The sequence below is a fragment of the Lathamus discolor genome, chromosome 14, assembly GCF_037157495.1.
Source record: "Lathamus discolor isolate bLatDis1 chromosome 14, bLatDis1.hap1, whole genome shotgun sequence".
NCBI lineage: Eukaryota > Metazoa > Chordata > Aves > Psittaciformes > Psittacidae > Lathamus > Lathamus discolor.
The window spans coordinates 12,617,960-12,637,555 of NC_088897.1; the positions used below are offsets into that span (position 1 = coordinate 12,617,960).

Genomic DNA, 19,596 nt, shown 5'->3' on the forward strand with positions numbered 1-19,596 from the left:
ACTGGCCCAGTCTCTTGAGCTGGCTTTTGTGCTCACTGAACACCTCATTGAACATATTCAGCTCACTAACTCAGCAAAAAAATGTTCTGCTTTCTTCGTCAAGTTAAACTCCAATGAGCCCCAGAGACACCAGCGGAGAAATGGATAGAGAACTGGGACAGATCAGTGGCAGTGAGCCATGAGATGGGCTTGGGTCTGTTATTGCACCATACCCTTGGTCCTTCATATGCTTTAAAATGCCTGTTTATTAAGGCAGCATAGCAGCAAATGGGAAGTGGTATCAAGTAACCAAGAAAAGAGGCTGAGGTACAAGAAACCTCATTCAGCTCCTGGTTGTACTTCATGTTCCAACCCATATCTAAGTCTCTGTAACACAAAGATCTGAGTTCCTTTGTACACTGACTTGAAACTTGCTACCAAGAACAAAAAGCATCAAATTTATTATTCAATGAGTATCAAAATTTAGCCCAAAGGCTGCTACAATCTTCCATTTCTAAATGATGTCTGCAACCAAAAGTTACACCATTTTACCTACCATTTACCATAATTTTACCTAATGTCTTTAAAGAAGTAGTAAAAGACCATGAAAGCACACATCTTGCATACATATTTGTAAATACTGCTCTGGTCTCTGCTATGTGCAGAGCTGTACTCACTGGAGCAAAAGATTCCTTTTTCTTGAAGGCCTGCAGTTAGTGCTCAATTAGCATGAGCTAAATTTCAGGCTGTGAAAGGTTTTAGTTTGAATGCTCTCTGAACCATCTAAAACTCCTGCTGCTGGAGGTTTTGCAAGCACGATGGGTTCTCTGCAGCTTCCTTTTGCCTGGCTTTTAGACTAATTCTGTAAAGTAAGCAGCCAAGGCTTTGTCTGCCTCCTCCTTGGCACAGTGAAGAGGAAGCTCGTGTGCAAATTATGTGAAAGAGCTGCCATTCCTGTAGCATTCTCATCCAGCCAGTGCCAAGTGTATCTGAGTTGTAAGCATAGACTAAGGAAGGCAGGGAACAGCTGGAAGACTTCCAAACCGAACACGCAACTCTGTGCTTCTCTCCGCTGGTGCATACAGACCCCTTAGAGAGCAGTGCCCAGCCTTGGCCTTCATTGTAAACTGCTTTCTTCCCCCATTTCATCTAGTCCTGCTCTCCCCGTCCTGCATCTTTACTATGCATTGCACAGCCTTACTACCTCCTTTTCTGAATCTAGGCATCTTTTCTCTTGTCCTCATCCAGTATTCTTATTTCCACCCACATTCTGCTGTTTAGGATGATATGTGAATATGTCGTTCTAACATCTGGATTCAGGCAATTTCTCAGCCTCCTGGTTCTTACAGCAGAACATAAATTGACACAAGAAAACCTTCAATGGTTTATAAAATAGTGATGGTGCTACCTTAAATATGAAGTGTGGGTGGCAGGATGGCTTGAGCAAGGGGGTAACAAGGTCAGAATTTACCTTCAAGATTACAGGTTCAGTTCAGTGCAGGACTTTGTCCCTGCTGTTCTGCAACAGCCAGTGGCTTTGCTTGGGTTTAGCTGAATTCCCAGCAGACTCCACAGGAACTGAAGCTGGCACTAATTCGATTTCTCCTCAGCAGAGTCAGCACAGATATTTTTCATGTATATTTCACATGCACTCCAACAAACCAACCTACTCTCCTGAAGCGAGCCTCTAGAAAAGGAGCCTACTTTAGCAAAACAAGAAAAGAAATGAAAGTTACTTATTTCTCTGGTCATGCTTAAGATTTTTCCTAGCTTTTGCTTTAGTCAGAGTGCTGGGAATGCTTCCACATTTAGGTTTTGAACCTCGGTTTACCAGTCTTGCCCTTGATTCATAAAAAGATTTCAATTGCTAAGTTTGGGACTCAGGTCTTAGATACAACCATGCTCAGATAAAGATGATACAGACACACTTTCTTTCAAATCTGGACTCCATGTTGTTCCTGTATCTCCCTCTCTCATTCAACTGGTATTGTCCAGGCAGCTCCATGGGAAGAAGTGGGTATTTATCTCTAAGGGTCAGGTCCTTGCTGATCTTGATTGGCAACTCCCTGTTTTCCTGCTTTCTGCTTTATAAATCTCCTGGGAGGCCTGCACCATATTCTTATCCCTGTCCCAAGTCAGCTGTTCCTAAGAACCCTAGGGAACATCGTGTTTCTCATTCCCCTTTCCTTCTCCCCCCGAAGGTGCACCATTCTGATTGACAATTGCTATCTGAACAGCAGAAAAGGGTACTCCACTATCTTTCAATCTGATTTCCTATTATTCAAATGCTTGTTCTTTTCTGTAAATCCTTTATTTGTTTTGTTGTGTAACATAGAATGTACTTTGTATGACACACTGAAGGAAAGCTTGCTGTAATTCTGCACAAGTAAATATGGATTCCCTTCTCTGCATCAGATACTGAGGCATGGGCTAGTTAGTTGATTTGCCTACAGGAGTCCCTGATCTCATTCCTAGCTACAGGAAGACTCCTTTCACAGGACTAGTCAATCCAAAGACGTCAACAGGTGTTTGTGGTTTTTCTTTTCATTTTTTCTTTACTGTACTGCATCTCGTAAGACAGACAATCGTATTTGCGCGGGTCTATCAAAGTGTGCCTCGTACAGCTCTGTTACAGACAACTCTGCATTTTCTTATTTAAGTGCTTGTAGCCTCTTTTCTTTGTTGATTATAGACCATTTTTTCATTGGGGACTGGCCACAGAAATGCAAGTTTTGGCCATTTCCCTGCTTTCTTCTAGGCTTTGCACTGGTGTGAAGTTTCCTCTGTGTTGGTAAGTTACCCAGAGGGACTGCTGCTAAAGGTTTGAAGATTTGGAGTCAGTCCAGATCCGGTTGGCTACCGTTTCCCTTAGTGGACATTCACTGCTTTTACAAACAAAACAGTAACATTGGAGTGTCTTGTTTTGAACTTCTGTCACTCAAGTTCCTCTGGTCAGCAGAGGACAAATAAGCAAGCTGTAGTCAAAGCTCCCTCATTACTTGCTGTGGAATCTGAAAAGCTTTATTCCTGTGAGTAACTGCTTGGTAAGACTGTACTAAGAGACTGAAGGATCAAACTGTTAAGATATGATTTACACCAGCCTTCAATTTCAGGTGGCTGTTCACATCCCAAAAGCAGAACATAAAATATCAATGTCTTCAGTCTGATTTCCAGTAGCTCCAGTTGTTCCTTTCTGGCATCTTGATAGTGCTTGCGACCCTTTTAGTGGCACCATCACTTACGATTCCCGTTCTGTGGCTACACTCGGACCAAATCACTGAAATGAATGACATCAAAAATAACCTTTCAAGTTAACCTTTCCGGGTTATTTTTAACCCAGGTCGCAGGCACACAACCCCTCACGAAATAGTAGGCAGTGAAGCACAGCCATGCATGCCTGCACAGACCTTTGTTTTGGGGAGACCCCCACTGTGGTGTTAACTCTCAGGTCCCTAAAGGAGCTAAGTCCTTCCTCACCACTGTGTGAATGAATGGCAGGTGATCCCCCTTGGCACCATCGTCACCTCCTCAAAGCCTAGCGCCTGAGAGAAGCCGTGTGTCACACGTTGGTCCCTACATGTAACGTGCGTTATGAGGACACGTGCCTACTCCTAACTTTCTGCAGGCACCACGAGCAGGGCGATTTAAAGACCCGCTCGCAGCCGGCGCGGCAGCTTTGCCCACAGCCACGGGGCCGCTTCCCCTGCTCTGCGCAGACGGAAATGTCCCCTCGCCGGGTCCCGGCGCCCGAGTGATGGAGCGGCCCGGCCCCACCTGGCTCGGTCAGCGCCGGCCTGAGGCAACCTCCCGGAGCCGGCGGGGGCCTGCGAGCACCGGGCTCGCGCCTGGACGGCGGCTCCGCTGCTGCGCGATGGCTCCGGACCCGCGTGTGCAGCGCTGCCCGCGGGCCAGCTCGGTGTGGGTCCCGGCAGGGCGGGACCGAGCCCGGTGTGGGTCCCGGCAGGGCGGGGGCGGCCGGCCCCCGGCCGGGCGCGGGCGGGTCGCGTCGCCCCAGCCATGTCCCTCGGTACTTAAGGCGGCGGGCGCTGCTGCTGCGCGCGCCCTGACCGTTTGTCCCCACAGAAGATGGCCCCGACCTGCTTGCAGACCCTGCTGAGGTGCCGCTCCTTCGCCATCCTCTTCCTCACGCCGCTGCTGCTTCTGCCGCTGCCGATCGCTGTGCCGACGCGGGTAAGTGCCTGCGGGGCCCCCTCGGGGAACTGAGACCCCAGCTCCGGCACCCACTACCCCCAGAGCCCCTGCCCCAGCCGGACACCCCGGGCCCTGCTCAAGCTTTCTGTGCCTCCGCCTCACTGCCCACCTCGTGCAGGCCATGCCCCGGGCATGCTGCGCAGCACCGGCCGTGCCCGCCACAGCGTCTCCCTTTTGCCGGAGCAAAGCACGCGGTCCCTGCTAAAGTAACTTCGGTTCCCCGCAGGGGACCCGAGCAGCTCCTTCCTGCACCTCATCTCTGAAGCATTTCCGCCACTCGGTCCCGGAGCGCAGGAGCGCGTGTTGCAGGTTGCACTCCAAGTCTTCAGGCACTGGTGCTCGGCGGCCCCACTCGCGGAAGGAGCTCTGTGCCAATCTCTATTCGCCCCAAGGGCTGTGACACCGCCAGGAGCCGGGGCGCCCGTGGACCCCACCTGTCTTGCAAATTGGATGTGATTCCTGTTGAGCCAAAGATAAACACACACATAACTGGCCTGCACATTTAGAATTGTATCTGCACTGTCTGGTGGTGGTGGCAGTGGACTGAAAGATAGGACTTCTGGGTTCTCCCGCCCGCTCCGCTGCTGAGGCTCTGATACTCTTCAGGGAGAGTTGCTGAGTGGCATTCTTCATCAGTGGTGCAGCTGGGAGCTGTGCATTGTGCCTTACGCAGTGATCGTGACAGGTTTCAAATGCAATATCTTTCAATTCACATCCATCTTACTGTAGAGGTGGTGATGGTGCAACTCCTTTGCTTTCAGTGGAGTTATACCAGCATAAAATTGGAATAACCCAGTGAAGAGCTTAGTCTCTAATGTCTGGTAGCATTCTTGGCAAAGTGTGAAAGCTCCGTTTATGATATTTTAGCCTACTAGAGCTATAGAGGCTATTCTAATGCTAAAAGCAGCCTTTCTTCTCAGTGATCTGTATTGCTGCATGTATCACAAAGTGCAGGAAAATGTCATGCATATTTATAAAGCCAAGATTGCCAGCCATTCTGGTTCACCTGTCTAAGTAATATTAGCACTGCCTTTCAGTTGAATGCTGGTGTTTTACAGAAAGAGGAATTCCTGACTGTTAGACACTGCTTTGACCAACACTAAGACAATTTCCCTAAAAAAATAAATACGGCGTAAGTTTTTTGGTATTTGTAGGAATAGTGTGTCATCAGTCTAATCTAGGAAATTACAGTATTTCACAGTGGGAGAGGAATATTTCCACTAGTGATTGCTTTTTCAGCTCTCGGTGAGAAGGCATCTTACTGTCTCTGCTGTCAACTGACTAGACACCAAAGAAACATTCTGTGACTGTTCCCATAAATCACAGATCGATGTAGGTATAGATACAGACATATATTTCGTTCCAGATCCTTGGTTGTTTGAATTGGTTATGGTTGGTTGAGTTAATTTATAAGCATGGTTGTATGTTTGAACTTCATATAAATTATTTACTCTCCACTCTATGAAACCAGAGTTTCTTCTGTGTTGTGATTTTTAGTCACTTCAGGTTGTTTATCTGTGTTTCATACTGGCAACAGATTAACTACAATCAGTTCTAGCACTTGGCTATTGTGGTGTAGCATAAGTTCTGTCATGAGCTCACCTCGTGCTTGTTAAGGGAAGACACCTATAGATCTGTCTGGTATCTTTTAGTGTCTGAAGAAATATTTTTTTCAAAACTTGTGCTATAATTAATTCCTGGAAACCTGGAGGGAAAAAAAAATCTAATTACTGACAAAGGCTGTTTTCTGGTTCCTCAGCTTCTCAAAAAAATGAAGGGAAACACACCCCTGTTTATAAATATCACCTTACAGCGCTTTTTAAATGTCACTGGAACACCATTTATTTTTGCAATAGAGTCTCATTTGTTGTTTTAAAATAAAATCCTATAAACACTTACTCTAACCATGAGCAAATTCTGAGCTACCGAACACTGGCTTAAGCTTTAAAACCCTGTTTACTGTTGGGTAGTGAATGCTTGCTTCTCTGAACAACTTTGAAAGTACAAACCAAGAAAGGCTATGGTACAGGAATGCCTGATCACCAGTGTAAAAAGGTTGCAACATTTCTAACCTAGCGAATCTCCTTTCCCTGTCTCAGTAGGCACACTCTGAATTGGGAAAGTGGTGAAATACCTCTAATGTGCTTAGTCACACACACAAAAAAGGCTAAAGGATTTTACTTTAAGAGTTACTTTAAAAAGTTAAGAACTTTTAAATAATTCAGTGATAATAGTTTCTGGGTTCAGGTGTGCCACTGGCCACACCTCAAAGACTTGTGATTTCAGACAAGCTAATCACATGCACTGGGAAATCTGGCCATCCATTTCAAAATAATTAACGCAAAATAGAAATGCCCAAATCTACAAACACTGTTAACAATTCTTGGCTCCTGGATGTGAAATCTGCTCACATCAGCTGCCAAAAGGTAATTGTACACTGCAAACTGTATGTACCTAGTTGTTAAAGGTTTGTTTTTCTCACACTGTACATTTTGGGAGCATGCATTAAAACAAATACTGTGGTCAAAAAGATCTTTTTATGCAAGTGACTTCAGAACAAGGTTTAAAAGTACAAGTTTAAATCCTCAGGTTTTCTGCTACCTATTTCAGCATAACTGGTTAAGCTACAAACAGTGGAGTATTTAGGCTTTTTATAAGACCTACCAACATGTTTCTTATCTTTAAGAACAATTTTCTGTGCCTAAACGTGTCTTCCATCATATTGCAGGAGGCCAAATGTGCGTATATGATCATCATCATGGCTGTGTACTGGTGCACTGAAGTGATCCCACTGGCTGTTACCTCCCTCATGCCTGTGGTATTTTTCCCTCTGCTTGGAGTTCTGAGCTCTAAATCAGTAAGAAGCTTGCTCAATCCAGATCTGATACAGGGAAATTCATTGCTGTGCTCTCCCCAAAATATATAGCAAACAAGTTAGATAGGAAGGTGCTTCTGTTCTGTGGTGCTGTTTCTGACTCAGTTGAGCAGTGTTCAGGGCTCCTGTATGGGAAGATGCTGAACTAAATATATATTTTCTCAAAATGTTATGCGTGTGGGGCTTAAGGTGGTAGAGGGAAAGGTCTGTTTCTAGGTGTGGATCCTGCTGCACCTACTGGTGCCAGCAGTTTGTGTGTTCATAACCCATCCCATGAGAGAGCAGTCTGACATACTCTCTGTGAGATTTCAAAATGCATGGAACAGACTTCTTCCAACAGGGTAGAGATCAGCAAGTACACTATGTCCCCTCCGAAGCTCATTCTGGCTGTTTGTGCTAATGCTTTAGTCCAAGGCTATACTAGGTACTGTAGCTCAGGTTCACTTCTGGCCAACAAGCTAGTAAGGGTAGGTATGATTGCTAAAGATGCTAAGAAGGCCATTTTGGAGCTCAGCATTTCTGGTACCTACACAATACTTTGAGCTCCTAACAATGTTTTAGGAAACTGCTGTCATTTTGTACTTTATTAACTCCTGATGATCCAAAAAGAAGGTGCATGATGCAAAAAAAGCCCCTGCACTGAACATTTCAGCACTTAAACAGGAGATCAAGGGTTCAGGAAACTGAAAGTAGCTCTAAGGCTGGATCTTCCCCTTATGCCAGTGTTGGGATGGGGTTTGGTGCAGAAAATGGCTTTGAGAGGACAGAAGGCAAAACATATTAGTGAAGCTAGCAGGAGGCAGCATTTTGGCACCTGACCTACCTTCTCTGTCTTTCAGGTGTGCTTTCAGTACCTAAATGACACAAGCATGCTCTTCGTTGGAGGGCTGATTGTTGCAATTTCTGTTGAACATTGGAATCTTCACAAAAGGATTGCGCTGAGGGTGCTGCTGATTCTTGGGGCGAAACCTGCACTGTAAGAGTATTGCATTACTTCTTCCTTGCCTCTGTCAGTTTTGCAGAGGCCTAGGGATGGTGTTTAGCAGTCAGCAAAGAAGGGAACCTTCAAGAACCTCTTTAGCTCTCTGCACTTGTACAGACTTTACAGAGGTGAAGTTTGACAGCAGGAGCAGTGTATTTGTCCTTTAGCCAAAACCAGCACCAGACTAAATTTAGGTGCTTGCCATTGGAGGCAAAATGATGACAGACTTCATCATGTGTAGACTAAGGAGCTAACTGGCTTTCTGAAATTCCTTCAGTGAAGGTGGCAGAGCTGTCCTGGAAGGAAATCTGGACACTACACACATCCCTGTGTATTCCCTGTGACCACAGTGCCTAGAAGAGTCTGTTTTCTTTTCCTCCTTTCTCCTCTGACTGTTTCTCTCTTTTCAGCCTCATGCTGGGATTTATGGTTGTCACTGCTTTCCTGTCCATGTGGATAAGTAACACAGCCACCACTGCTATGATGGTTCCCATTGTCCAGGCTGTCCTTGATCAAATGGACAACACAGAGTACGATATGACCATGATGGAACAAGCAACTGGGCAAACAAATAAAGTGATCGAGCTGGAGGAAAAGAACGCATCAGATCCCACTTCAGCACATGGTAGGAGCTTCTGCAGTGAGTTGATTCTACTGAAATTATTATGCTCAGAGCTCCCTAACCTAGAAAGAGTTCTCTGTGCCTTTTCCAAAGAAAGAGAACGGTGACCTGACTGAAAACACCTAAATGCATGACACCTAGGTTTTACAAAATGGCTTCCAATTTTCCTCGTTGCCATTTTGTTCTGCTTAGTGCTAGATCCCATGCAGATTGTTATGTTCTTTCCTTCAGGCTGTGGTCACTCTCCCACAGTTTCCCTAGGCTTAACTGCCTTCTCATGGAAGTGAAAAGCATATCCTGTGGGAAGTATAATCCAACCCTGAGAATCCCAGTCTTGTGATTATCAGTGGGGATTCAGCTTCTAAGCCACGTAGGAATGCTTGAAAAACTTTGTGCAAACACAGCCTATTTCAGTTCTGGAGTAATAAATATCTCTTATTGACCTAATTGTATGTTAAGTTGGGGAGAGGAAAGAGAAATACTTTAAAAGCTACAAGGACAAGAGGAGCTGGTGTCATTTGACTCACAGTAGACAAACTGCAGTTTGGAATGCTTTCAAATATGATCTTAACCTGATGCTTGACTCCATAAGGTCCTTCTGTCAATGCTGTGGTTCTGCAGTAGGTTTCACTTGATTTGAACCATGTGCACAAACTCAGTCGCTCTGGTTTCGCTTCTCTGGGGTGCAGGTAAAGAAGGCTACATTACTAAATACAATTAAAGATCAGATTTGTGGTGCCTTTCTCTTTCAGAAGAGGAAGGGCTGTTCTGGGGATCTTAATAGAGATGCGATTTTACCAAATTAACAAGTTGATCTGCCACAATTCCCTGTGTGACTGTGTGCAAGAACAAGTGCAAACGTTGGTAGCGCATTCTGTGTCCCACATTTCAAGCTTTCTGCCAGGACACATCTGGCCCATTTTCTGCCTGATGTGTCCATGGGAGACACAATGTAATAAAAAGGGTGTTTATGTATGCCAGACATTGTTATGAGATTGACTCATAACTGCTGTATTTGTTTAGACCTTGGAGACATAGTTTAGATACAACCATGATCTCTGCTTTTTGGTTGCTTTATTTCTTATCTCACTTGTGAAGGGAGAATGCATTATGATTGTACAAAGCTCAGACACCACGTTTAGGTAAGATGTGCAAACCCACAAGTATGTCACTTGGTCACACAAAGTGCTCTGTAAGGGTACTCATTTCTAGCTTCCAAACAGTTGTATTAAAGATAGAATGCTGTTTTTAACATTGGTTAGAAGGATCTGCATGGCTTTGCTGGCTAATTTATTGTAGCATATAGTGAAGGTAATAAATGTGTGCAAAAATACCTTTTGGTATTGCTGAGTTGGTTGTAATTGCCATAAATTCATTGTCCTGCTCCATTAGTCTAGTCAGACTTCAAAACTAAGCTGTTAACCTCAGAGAACAGTGGACAAAGCAGCAACATTTTGTGGCTGATGTAAACTGGCACAACATATTGATCTTAACAGTTATGCCAGGCAATACTTCGGGTTTGGGTGGGGTGTTTTCTGCCTATATTCACAGCTATTAAAGCTAGTTGGGTTTATTCTGTGGTATTGGAATGGTTTCAATGACTTCAGTATGTGGCTGATGGTAAGCCCCTCTGTGAAACAGGAAGTTACTGCTGAGAAACTATGGCACCTATATGGACAACAGCATCTTTGGATCACGTAGACCCAGATATTCAGCCTCTCTCTTTAGCTCCTCGTGAACATGAGTCCAAAGCATTTGGAGATGTATCTGTGTTTTTTTGAATTAAAATAAGTGGCATACACAAAGTGTACTGAACCTACAGACCCTGTCCTGAACTTTCTGCAACCCTAACTTTCCCTTACTTGTGTTCTTTGTGTTTAGCCATAGGCAGTGGACAAGACCCTGAGGATGCCAGATCTGAGGAAAAGAAGAAGAGGAAGCGGATATGTAAGGGAATGACACTTTGCATATGCTATGCTGCCAGCATTGGAGGAACTGCAACACTCACTGGAACAGCACCAAACATGGTATTGAAAGGCCAGATGAATCAGTAAGTAATTTTTACTATTTCTCTTACTTACACTTTTTACTGTTTCTGTGACCAGCTGACTTGTCTTAGATGACAGTTTCAGTTGCAAACCATAAGCAATAACTAGTTGATGAACTAAGAGTGAGGAATGTGTATAAAGTGATGGGATTCATTGTTTTGCTCCAGCCTTTTTTAGGCAGCTATGTGTTGATGTCATAGGTCCCCTGAGAAACTTGGCAATACTTGCTGGCAATCAGTAGAGAGCTTGTTGATCAGAGATACTGGTTCTTCTGCCTCCACTTTTTCACTGAAATGTAACACATCAGCAGAGGAGCTGCAGTGAAGAGCATCAGAAGGATGTATGATTAACTCTTCTCATAAGTACACTGAAAAGAGCTAAAAATAGTTTAGCCTCTCCTATAATATTATTCCTCCATGCTGTGGCTGTGGAAACTAAACAGACACTGTTGTAAAGAAAAGTTGTCCACAAAATACTCTCTTCACTAAGCTGAGTGTGGAAATTGATCTAAATGCAACCTAATCTACAGTGGAAATTTTGCAGATTCCACAACAGTCCCTCCACAGTCGTTCCAAGTCCTGTAAGTGTAGATGAGGCCCTCAGTGACATGGTTTAGTGGTGGTCTTGGCAGTCCTGGGGTAATGGTTGGACTTGATGATCCTAAAGGTCTTTTCCAATCAAGTTTATTCTATGATTCTGTTGGGAGTACTTCAGCCTCAGCTGCCACATTACCCATTGGTTTTAACACCCAGCTGGACATTTGCTACTGAATAAAAATTGCAGTTCTTAAAATACTGACTTCATTTTTTGAAGCCAACCAGCAACTTTGTCTTCTGTTGAAGCAATCTGAAGTACAGCTATTAATTTCAGGAAAGACAATCCCTGCTCTCTTATTAGCATGAATGGGGAGGAAGAAAGAATGTCCTGTCTTGGCATAAATGAACCAGCATGTTGGAAGTGAAAGCTACCTAGGATGTGTGTGGAATCTTTCAGCAGTGCTTGTCTTACTGAGATCTAAAAGATCAACATGAGCTTCTATATGCATTAAAATAAAATACAGGGAAAATCAAGGATTATATAGGTTTTCCCTGAAATCAAGGCTGCCTTCCTCTTGACTTCAGTTAGGCTATGGATGATACCTATAATTACATAAATGGTTGTCCCAGATTTACATGTACAATTATCATTTGCACATATTAAAGGGAGAGCAGATTACTAAATGTTTCGACATTCATACGGAAAACATTTATCTTTTCAGGTTATACCCCAACAATAACGATGTTGTGAATTTCGCTTCCTGGTTTGGGTTTTCATTCCCAAACATGATTCTTATGTTGGTACTAGCTTGGCTTTGGTTACAGTGCTCCTTCATAGGACTCAAGTGAGTATTTAACTACATGATATTGTGGAAACCCCTCGGCTAATGCAGATCAGCTTATTGAGAAATACAGGTCAGACAAATCCACTGACAAGTTACTAATTTTGTAGCAGAAAGCAGTTCCATTCCACAGGAACTTCTGAGGTCTGGAAACCTTTTGTGTTCATGGGAGTTGCACTAAGGCAAAGCTTTATATATTCTTAATATTCAGACAGAATTGCCTTTTTATACTTCAATTTCACATCTGTGAATGTCAACCCTAAGAGAGCTAGTATATCTGGTTTGCTACCCTTGATTCAAAACTGTGGTTTTCATTCCAGGCTGCTCAAAATTGGACAGATACTTAGATCCATTCATAGACCCCATTCTTCTGTGAGAATTGGCATGTCCCCATGAAATACTTTGACACTCTTGTCATTTCTTTGTTCCTGGCCTCTGCTATAGTCTGTGTCTGTGCCCAGGAGTGACAGCTTCAGAATGGCAAGCATGCTAAGTCCTTCTAGTATGTTAATACTTACAGTATTCTCTTCTCCTTTTTTCTTCAAGCTTTAAGGAAAGCTGGGGCTGTGGAGCAGAGAAAAGTGATAAAGAAAAAGCTGCGTACAATGTGCTGAAGACAGAAATGAAGAAGTTGGGCCCTATCTCTTATGCTGAATTCAATGTCCTCCTAATGTTTATTTGTCTGGTTCTCTTGTGGTTTTCCAGACACCCAGGCTTTATAAAAGGCTGGGCTGCTGGGCTCTTCCCAGGAGGAGAAAAGTAAGTTTTAGGGGATTTTTGTCCTGCACCCTCTTGACTGTCTGTGAATCAGATTCCCTTGCTCTTATATTCCATTTTGAGTGTGAAGTCATTAATTCCAACCTTATTGGAACTCACATGCTTCCTGGGCTTGATCCAATCGCTTGTGTGTGAGATCACCAGTTGATCTATTGTTTGACAGTTTGTACTGCAGTGAAGGCTGGGACATGGAGGAAGCTGAAACTCCTAAAAAAGAGAAACTTATGCAATGCTGGTCTTAGTCACACTGGTATATGTGTTACTGTTTTGTTTTTATGAGCTCCAATGCATTGTGGTATCATATGAATATTTGGTAATATCACCTCTGAACAATAGCTTAGAACTCACTGGGAAACTGATTTGGTGCTCTGGATGGCTTCTTTGCAACTGTCTGTGGCATATTAGGGGCATAAAATGCCCTTAATGCACAATGGGATTATTATTCAGGCCATTTCTTTACACATTGTTCTTTGAGATACAACTGTTGAACTCTGGCTTCACCACAGAGAAGGAGTTCTGCTCCCAGGAGCAGTTGTCGTCGATGTGTATTGTAGCTAGTTTCTTTTACTACTGTCTCTGTTGTGGCAGGTCTGAGAGACCTCAGTCGTGACCTAATGACCCATATTGCTAATGTATAAGCCCCAAACAGGACACCAAAGAGAGTGACTAAGATGCTAGAAGGCAGCCACCTTCTAGGAGGAAAGATACCTATTTTCTAAGCTATATTCTCTTTTCTTCTTCAGGTATATCACTGATTCTGCTCCTGCTATGTTTATTGCCTTGCTACTCTTTATCCTTCCTGCTAACAAACCCAAATTCACAAGCTGGAATGCAAGCACATCTGACCCTGAACAGACTAAAGAAGGTATTTAAAAGAAAAAGTGTAATATTGTGAAACAGCCAGCTCCAGCTAACATGAGAGACACATATACTGGATTTGCATGCAGTTCTTCAGGGTAGCTCACCTCTCTGGGCAGGGCTGGGGCACAGTCCCTGCTCATGTGTACTGCCCTTACCCTGTGCAGGTTTCTCAGTAACATGCATCTGCCTGTTGGGTCTTTTCCTGGTAGCTTATAGATCAGGAGGCAAAATGTCTTCACTTTCTTAAAACATGTTCTGCTTTTCATTTCTCACTTCAGATACAAAAAAGCCATTTTTAACAGCCCCGCTGCTAGAGTGGAATGTGGTTCAAAGGAAGATGCCCTGGAGTGTTGTGCTACTGCTGGGAGGAGGTTTTGCATTGGCTGATGCAAGCGCAGTATGTCCTGACATCTCTTTTTGTCTGACTCAAAGGCAGACTTCCCTGGTTCCTTATCTAGTCCTGTATTACTGGGCATGCACCCAAAGCCACACCCAGTAGAGATGTTCAGATCTGGAGGCAGATCCAAAGTAGCAAAAACTGGGAGGAGAGGTGAATATTTGTGGCTATTTTTCAGGAATTGTGTGCTCTGACCAAGTTCTTCAATTTATCTAACCTCTTGGAGGCTGGCGCACTTTGCCGAATGGTGTTTATATAATTCAGGAGTCATTTGGCATCATTTGGCAGGAATGTTACACATACTGTGAGTTCCTGTTCATGAGCCTCAATGAAAAACACTCTTCTTTTTTGTCAGAAATCTGGGCTCTCAGTTTGGCTGGGTCGTCAGATGACTCCATTAGGATACATCCCACCATGGGCCACTGCAACAGTACTTTCGCTTACAGTAGCTGTCTTCACGGAATGCACCAGCAATGTCGCCACAGCCACCCTCTTCCTACCTGTCTTTGCATCCATGGTAAGATTACTTCCAACCTGTTATCCTACCAACTGGGAGATCAGAGTTAAACTGGCAATCTCTAGTGGCAAAGCAGTATCGTATCTATTGTCTTGAATGTTGCTCCAACATTAGTCTGAAAGCCAGTAATGAAACAGTTCATCTGACAGTATACCGTAATGGATAGTGATTTTAGCTGGTGTTCACTGCTATGTTTATAGCATCGTATGTAGATAAAAAGTGGGAATGCAAACTTTCTCTAATCTGCCCTACCTATCCGCCTGGAACCTGAGAACCAACAACCTGGAAGAAGCAGCTAATTCAGGATGCCTGTCTGATGGCACCCTCTCTGAAAAGGAAGCCAGTTCAAGCTTTCTGTAAGGTGTGTCCCTTGGACCTGGAGAAAGTGAAGTGTCATTTTGTATTTAAAACTTCTAGTCATTTTGTATTTAAACCATCAACTCAGAACTGGAAAAACAACCAAAACCATTAAACAAAACCAAAATCCAGCATTTCCTATTCATCCCTTTGCATGGTTCCTTCATCTTCATGGTTTCCTGCTAGACAACAGAAAGTGGTAGGCCCAGTTATTAGAAATGTGTCATTTTCCATAGGAAGCTAGAGCAATTTTAAAACTTACAGAGGAAAACCTGGTAACTTTTGCTGCCTTTTCTGAGCAGAATTGACACTGTAACATAAAGGAAAAAATAGGTTACTTTCTTTTTTAATTTGGGAAATACAACCTCTTTATTCTTAGACCATTTCATCAAAGTAAATTGATCCCAATCAAGGTGCTGAGCAATTAGTGACTTAAATTGGCACTGAAGTTCTGAGTCCCACAGAGTTTATGTAACATCTGAGAGTGGTACTCCACATGCCTAGTAATTATAATCCCACGCCTGTGTTACCCTGGCACAAGTGTGGTCTGAGGTCAAAGAAAAGACTGTTAGATAAATTTGACCAGAACTCCAAATTATACCATAGAGCAAAACAAACAACAAGAAAAAATCAAGCTTTGTTTTTAAGTATTGTGGGACAGGAATCGAGAGCAAAGTTATCTTTAAGCATGTGTGGATTTCAGAATAAAATGCTTGCAAATTGGTGATATAATAGCAGGAAACGAAACAAGCCCATGTGTCTCAGTGGGCTGGAAAATGTTCTTTATGCTTTTCTTGTGGAACACTTTCAGTGTGATATTCTCTCCATTTCATTGCAGGCTGCGTCTGTCAAAATCAATCCTTTGTATCTTATGCTGCCTGGTACTCTCAGTACTTCCCTTGCCTTCATGCTACCTGTTGCAACACCGCCAAATGCAATAGTGTTTTCCTATGGCCACATCCATGTTTTGGATATGGTAAGATGATAATTGCCTGTTCTCTTATCTGAAGCTCCCTACTGCCTTTGTTCTGAAATATGGTGAGAGTTTAATTTTCTTAGTCAAGTATTTACAAAGTACCAGGAAGATCTTGTCGGCTGTAACTATCACTGTATACCTCTCTCTTAAGCAGTCTTAATATTGCAATAAGGATTTGCATCTCTGAAGTAACAGTACCTTTCTCATAGGCTTTGGCAGACATACAGCCCAGACTCGTTGCTATTAAAAACTGACAAGTCATAAGGCTCATAAACACTGAAGGGTTAAAATGCAGCTAGTGCTTTCCAGTCTTGTGGGGCTTTGGCAAGTGTAGCTGAAGCCTTGTTCCCACTGGAGCTGAAAGCAGAAGGTATCAATCAGCTGCCCTGGGCTCTGGTCCTGTGATTGCCTGCCAGACCACACAGTGCAGGTTCTGTGCCCGGTACCCAAACATTGTCAGGTTTCAAAGTGGAGACTTGAAGGAGGCAGAACTGTTCTTTAACTAATAAGAGTAATTTGTACATGCCTTAAAGCTCCTAGATCAGTTACAAAGCAAAGCGTTCAAAGACTTTGCACAGTGTATTCCACCTAAGCAAGAACACGGGACAGGGGGTACAATGGCTATTTCTGTGATTTATCTGACCATGTGTCTTTCTTGTGTATGCATAAATGGGCTTTGCTGCAATTTGATGTGCTCATGTTTGGTTATTGTTGTTGGTTTGGACTTGTGTCCTCACAGGTTAAAGCTGGAATAGTGATGAACATTATTGGAGTCTTCTGTGTCTCAGTGGCCATCAACACATGGGGAAGACCTATGTTTGGGCTGGACACATTCCCAGCATGGGCAAACACCACAGCTATCCCGTGAACGGTGAAGAATTCATGTGTTCAAGAAGGAAAGGACCCTTAATACTACTCCCTATTGCCCAAAGGCCTATACAGAGTCTCATCACCACTTCAGATCCAGTGTCAGGTGTCTGTTTCCTTCTGGGAGACACACATCAGTTCAGGATGAACCAGCTGTTCTGTCAAATGGTTTGAACTATCCTATCACCAGTATGGACTTGTAAATCATTAGCATTGAGCACTGCACTCAAGCAGGGGCTGAAAATTCATTACCTGTTAACTTGCATCCACAAGTCAGCAGCTATACAAAGAAATCCCTGTTGTTTCTTGTCTAGTGAAAGAAGGGGTACACTATGTTATGTTACGTTATGTTATGTTGTGTTACGTTGTGTTATGTTGTTATGCTATGTTATATTATGTTCTGCTATGTTATGTTTCTGCCTCCTGAGGAGCACTTAAGGAATGGAAATACAAAGGGTAAGTGGTTTGTTTGTTGGGGTTTTTTTCTGCTGTGGCTTGGTGCCCCATAGCAGCAGGAGTCAAAAGATCAGAGAAAGACCGTAATAAATACAGGAAGGCATGAATGCCTGTAATTACCAATGTTATGCAGATGAGAACTCCACTGTTCATACACTTTGTGAAGCATTTATAAGCCCTGTGTAGCAGGGTCACTCTGTACAGACTGTCCACTATTAAAACCGCTGTCAGTGAGAGTACTGGAGCTGTTGCAGTAAAGTTCCATTAGAAAAAGTCTGTAATAATAGTTGCTGGAAATGTCTTAACTAAGAGATTAACCAAAGATGTACATGATGTCTGGACAGCTGTGCTAATGCTACTGCAATTCTTGCACTTAGAAGGTGGTGGAAAGCAATTTTAGGCATAAAGACTGTTTTGACTCTTCTTCCAGAAGTGGGAATACTGGATTCCAGGAATAGTGTTGTTCAAAGTGTAGGCAGGACCCATGTTCTTCTCCTTCCCTGTCACTTCTTAATGTTCCTGATGCAGGAGATGCCTGTTCTCTGACTGAAAAGAACTATCTGTGAATAACATCTTCCCTTTACTGAACTGTCCTGCACAGGAGCTATTAAAGATTCAGTCAGACTGTTTGGTGGCACTTAAGATAACTGTAGATCAAAGAAAACAGGTGAAATTGTTGCTGAACAGCTAAGATACCATGCAAGAAAGTGGCAAAGCAGCTGCCATGAGTATGCTGTGATTTAAGACAAAACTTGGCAGCAATGTCTTCATCTTTGTCCTGGGTTCAGCAGTAGCAGTTGTCTCTTTTCAGTCATCTCAGTAGCAGTCTCTCTCTTTTCCAAAGTGCTAAAATGAGTCTTTCTGTGTGAGGAACAAAGGTGATGGCAAAGGAAAAATGGTATCCCTGAATGCTATTCCTAGCAATGTGGTCTTATTCTGAACTGTTTAATGCTCTCATACTGCATCAACATAGCATCTTCCAGTAAGAACATGGTAATTTTTCACCTGCTTTGAGATTTAAAAGAGCAGCACTGAATGATTCAGCTGAATGATGAATCTGTTACATGGATTGAAAAAAGTGACTCTGAACCCCAGTGGGTATTTATTCAGCTTGTACCCCTTTTCCCTTTCTTACTTGAAATTACCTTCTGGTGAAAAAGGATGAAACTGCTTGAATAAAATTCTGTCTGTTGGGACTTACTGGGCTGGATTTTCTTTCCAACACCACCAGATCTTCATGTCTGAAACAGCACTGAAACCAGTGGAGATACCGTTTAGCTAGCATATGCATATCTTTCTGTTTGGAAAGCTCCTGGTGAAGAAAAATTGTATGAGGTGATCACCCCAGGATGCTCAGCTTGCAGTAAAATTTTCAGCTTTTCCTTCTTGAATTTCTGACGCAAATCTTACAGTGGGGGTGAGCACTGACCCAAAGGCCAGTTAAGGAAACGCAAAGTATTATATTGCTCTTCATACGCTCGTGAGGATCAGATCCTGAGACTATTTTTCTCCTTTTCTTTTTGCAGTGGTTAAACGAGGAATGCGAGATCAGGCGCCTCAGCAATTATAATTACAGTGAGGGTTCCAGTTTCACATTTTTCTCAGCTGTGTTCTGTATACAACTGTACATTAAAAAAATCCTTGCATTTTTTTGATCATTTTGCTTTGGGGGTGGTTATTGGGTGCTCTAGGAAAAGGCATAGATTGAAAACCCAATAGGCGATTTTCACTGAGCTAGGAAAACAGCTAACAAAACAGATAATATCAACCGTAAGATACGAGCAAGGATCCAAGAGAGCTTGAAGAAACTGCCCCAGAGAAACTGCGGTTTTATGGAAATTAGTATTTTAATTAAAATTTTAACTGCAATACAGAAAAAAAGAAAAGTAATGCAAGCACCATGACAAGATGTGCTTCCTGCCTTTGTGTGGCTCTTCGTAAACTCCAGGTTAATTACTGCTACTTGAGTTACTTGTTAGACATAATTCAAATGTACTCTACTATAGGCCTGGCTTTCAAAGGTTATGGGCCTTGCCTCCCATCTAAATATACTCCAGGGTATATTTAGATTTGCTCCCTGAGGAATTCAGCACTTTTGTTCGCCTGAAGACTGTATAATCTTGACTATAAGCACTGACAGGTTGGCTAGCATGCAGCTAAAGAGAGGGTTTGTATTCTTGCCAAATATTGATGTAGCCATCCATGAAACTGACTATTTGTGCACCCCCTTTGCAATGACCAAGAATTAAAGTTATTTTCATCACGGATGGGTGAGGTTGCGGGTGAGTGCTG

The 19,596-nt window shown here is 43.1% G+C and overlaps 1 protein-coding gene and 1 long non-coding RNA gene across 4 annotated transcripts; one reads left to right on the forward strand and one right to left on the reverse strand.

Annotated features, from left to right (window-relative positions):
- Positions 1 to 1,938: 1,938 nt before the first annotated feature.
- On the reverse strand, positions 1,939 to 4,628 carry LOC136021864 (uncharacterized). Its single transcript, XR_010615927.1, has 3 exons — positions 4,301 to 4,628; positions 4,077 to 4,178; positions 1,939 to 3,256 (listed from the first exon to the last, which is right to left on the reverse strand). It is a non-coding gene; the product is annotated as an uncharacterized LOC136021864 (long non-coding RNA).
- Positions 3,798 to 18,953, forward strand: SLC13A5 (solute carrier family 13 member 5). 3 transcript variants are annotated; one of them, XR_010615926.1, is made up of 13 exons: positions 3,798 to 4,170; positions 6,920 to 7,048; positions 7,906 to 8,042; positions 8,459 to 8,673; positions 10,552 to 10,720; positions 11,977 to 12,099; positions 12,643 to 12,855; positions 13,617 to 13,738; positions 14,013 to 14,131; positions 14,487 to 14,648; positions 15,844 to 15,981; positions 16,721 to 17,304; positions 18,831 to 18,953. XR_010615926.1 is itself a non-coding variant. In XM_065694525.1 (12 exons), exons 1-12 carry the CDS (start codon positions 4,066 to 4,068, stop codon positions 16,847 to 16,849), a joined length of 1,761 nt encoding a protein of 586 aa, XP_065550597.1. In that variant the 5' UTR covers positions 3,798 to 4,065; the 3' UTR covers positions 16,850 to 18,504. The 3 variants fall into 3 exon arrangements, 2 of the variants coding, with proteins under 2 accessions (XP_065550597.1, XP_065550599.1); XM_065694525.1 differs by lacking the exon at positions 18,831 to 18,953 and having other exon boundaries at positions 16,721 to 18,504; XM_065694527.1 differs by lacking the exons at positions 3,798 to 4,170; positions 18,831 to 18,953 and adding an exon at positions 5,452 to 5,523 and having other exon boundaries at positions 16,721 to 18,504.
- Positions 18,954 to 19,596: the final 643 nt, after the last annotated feature.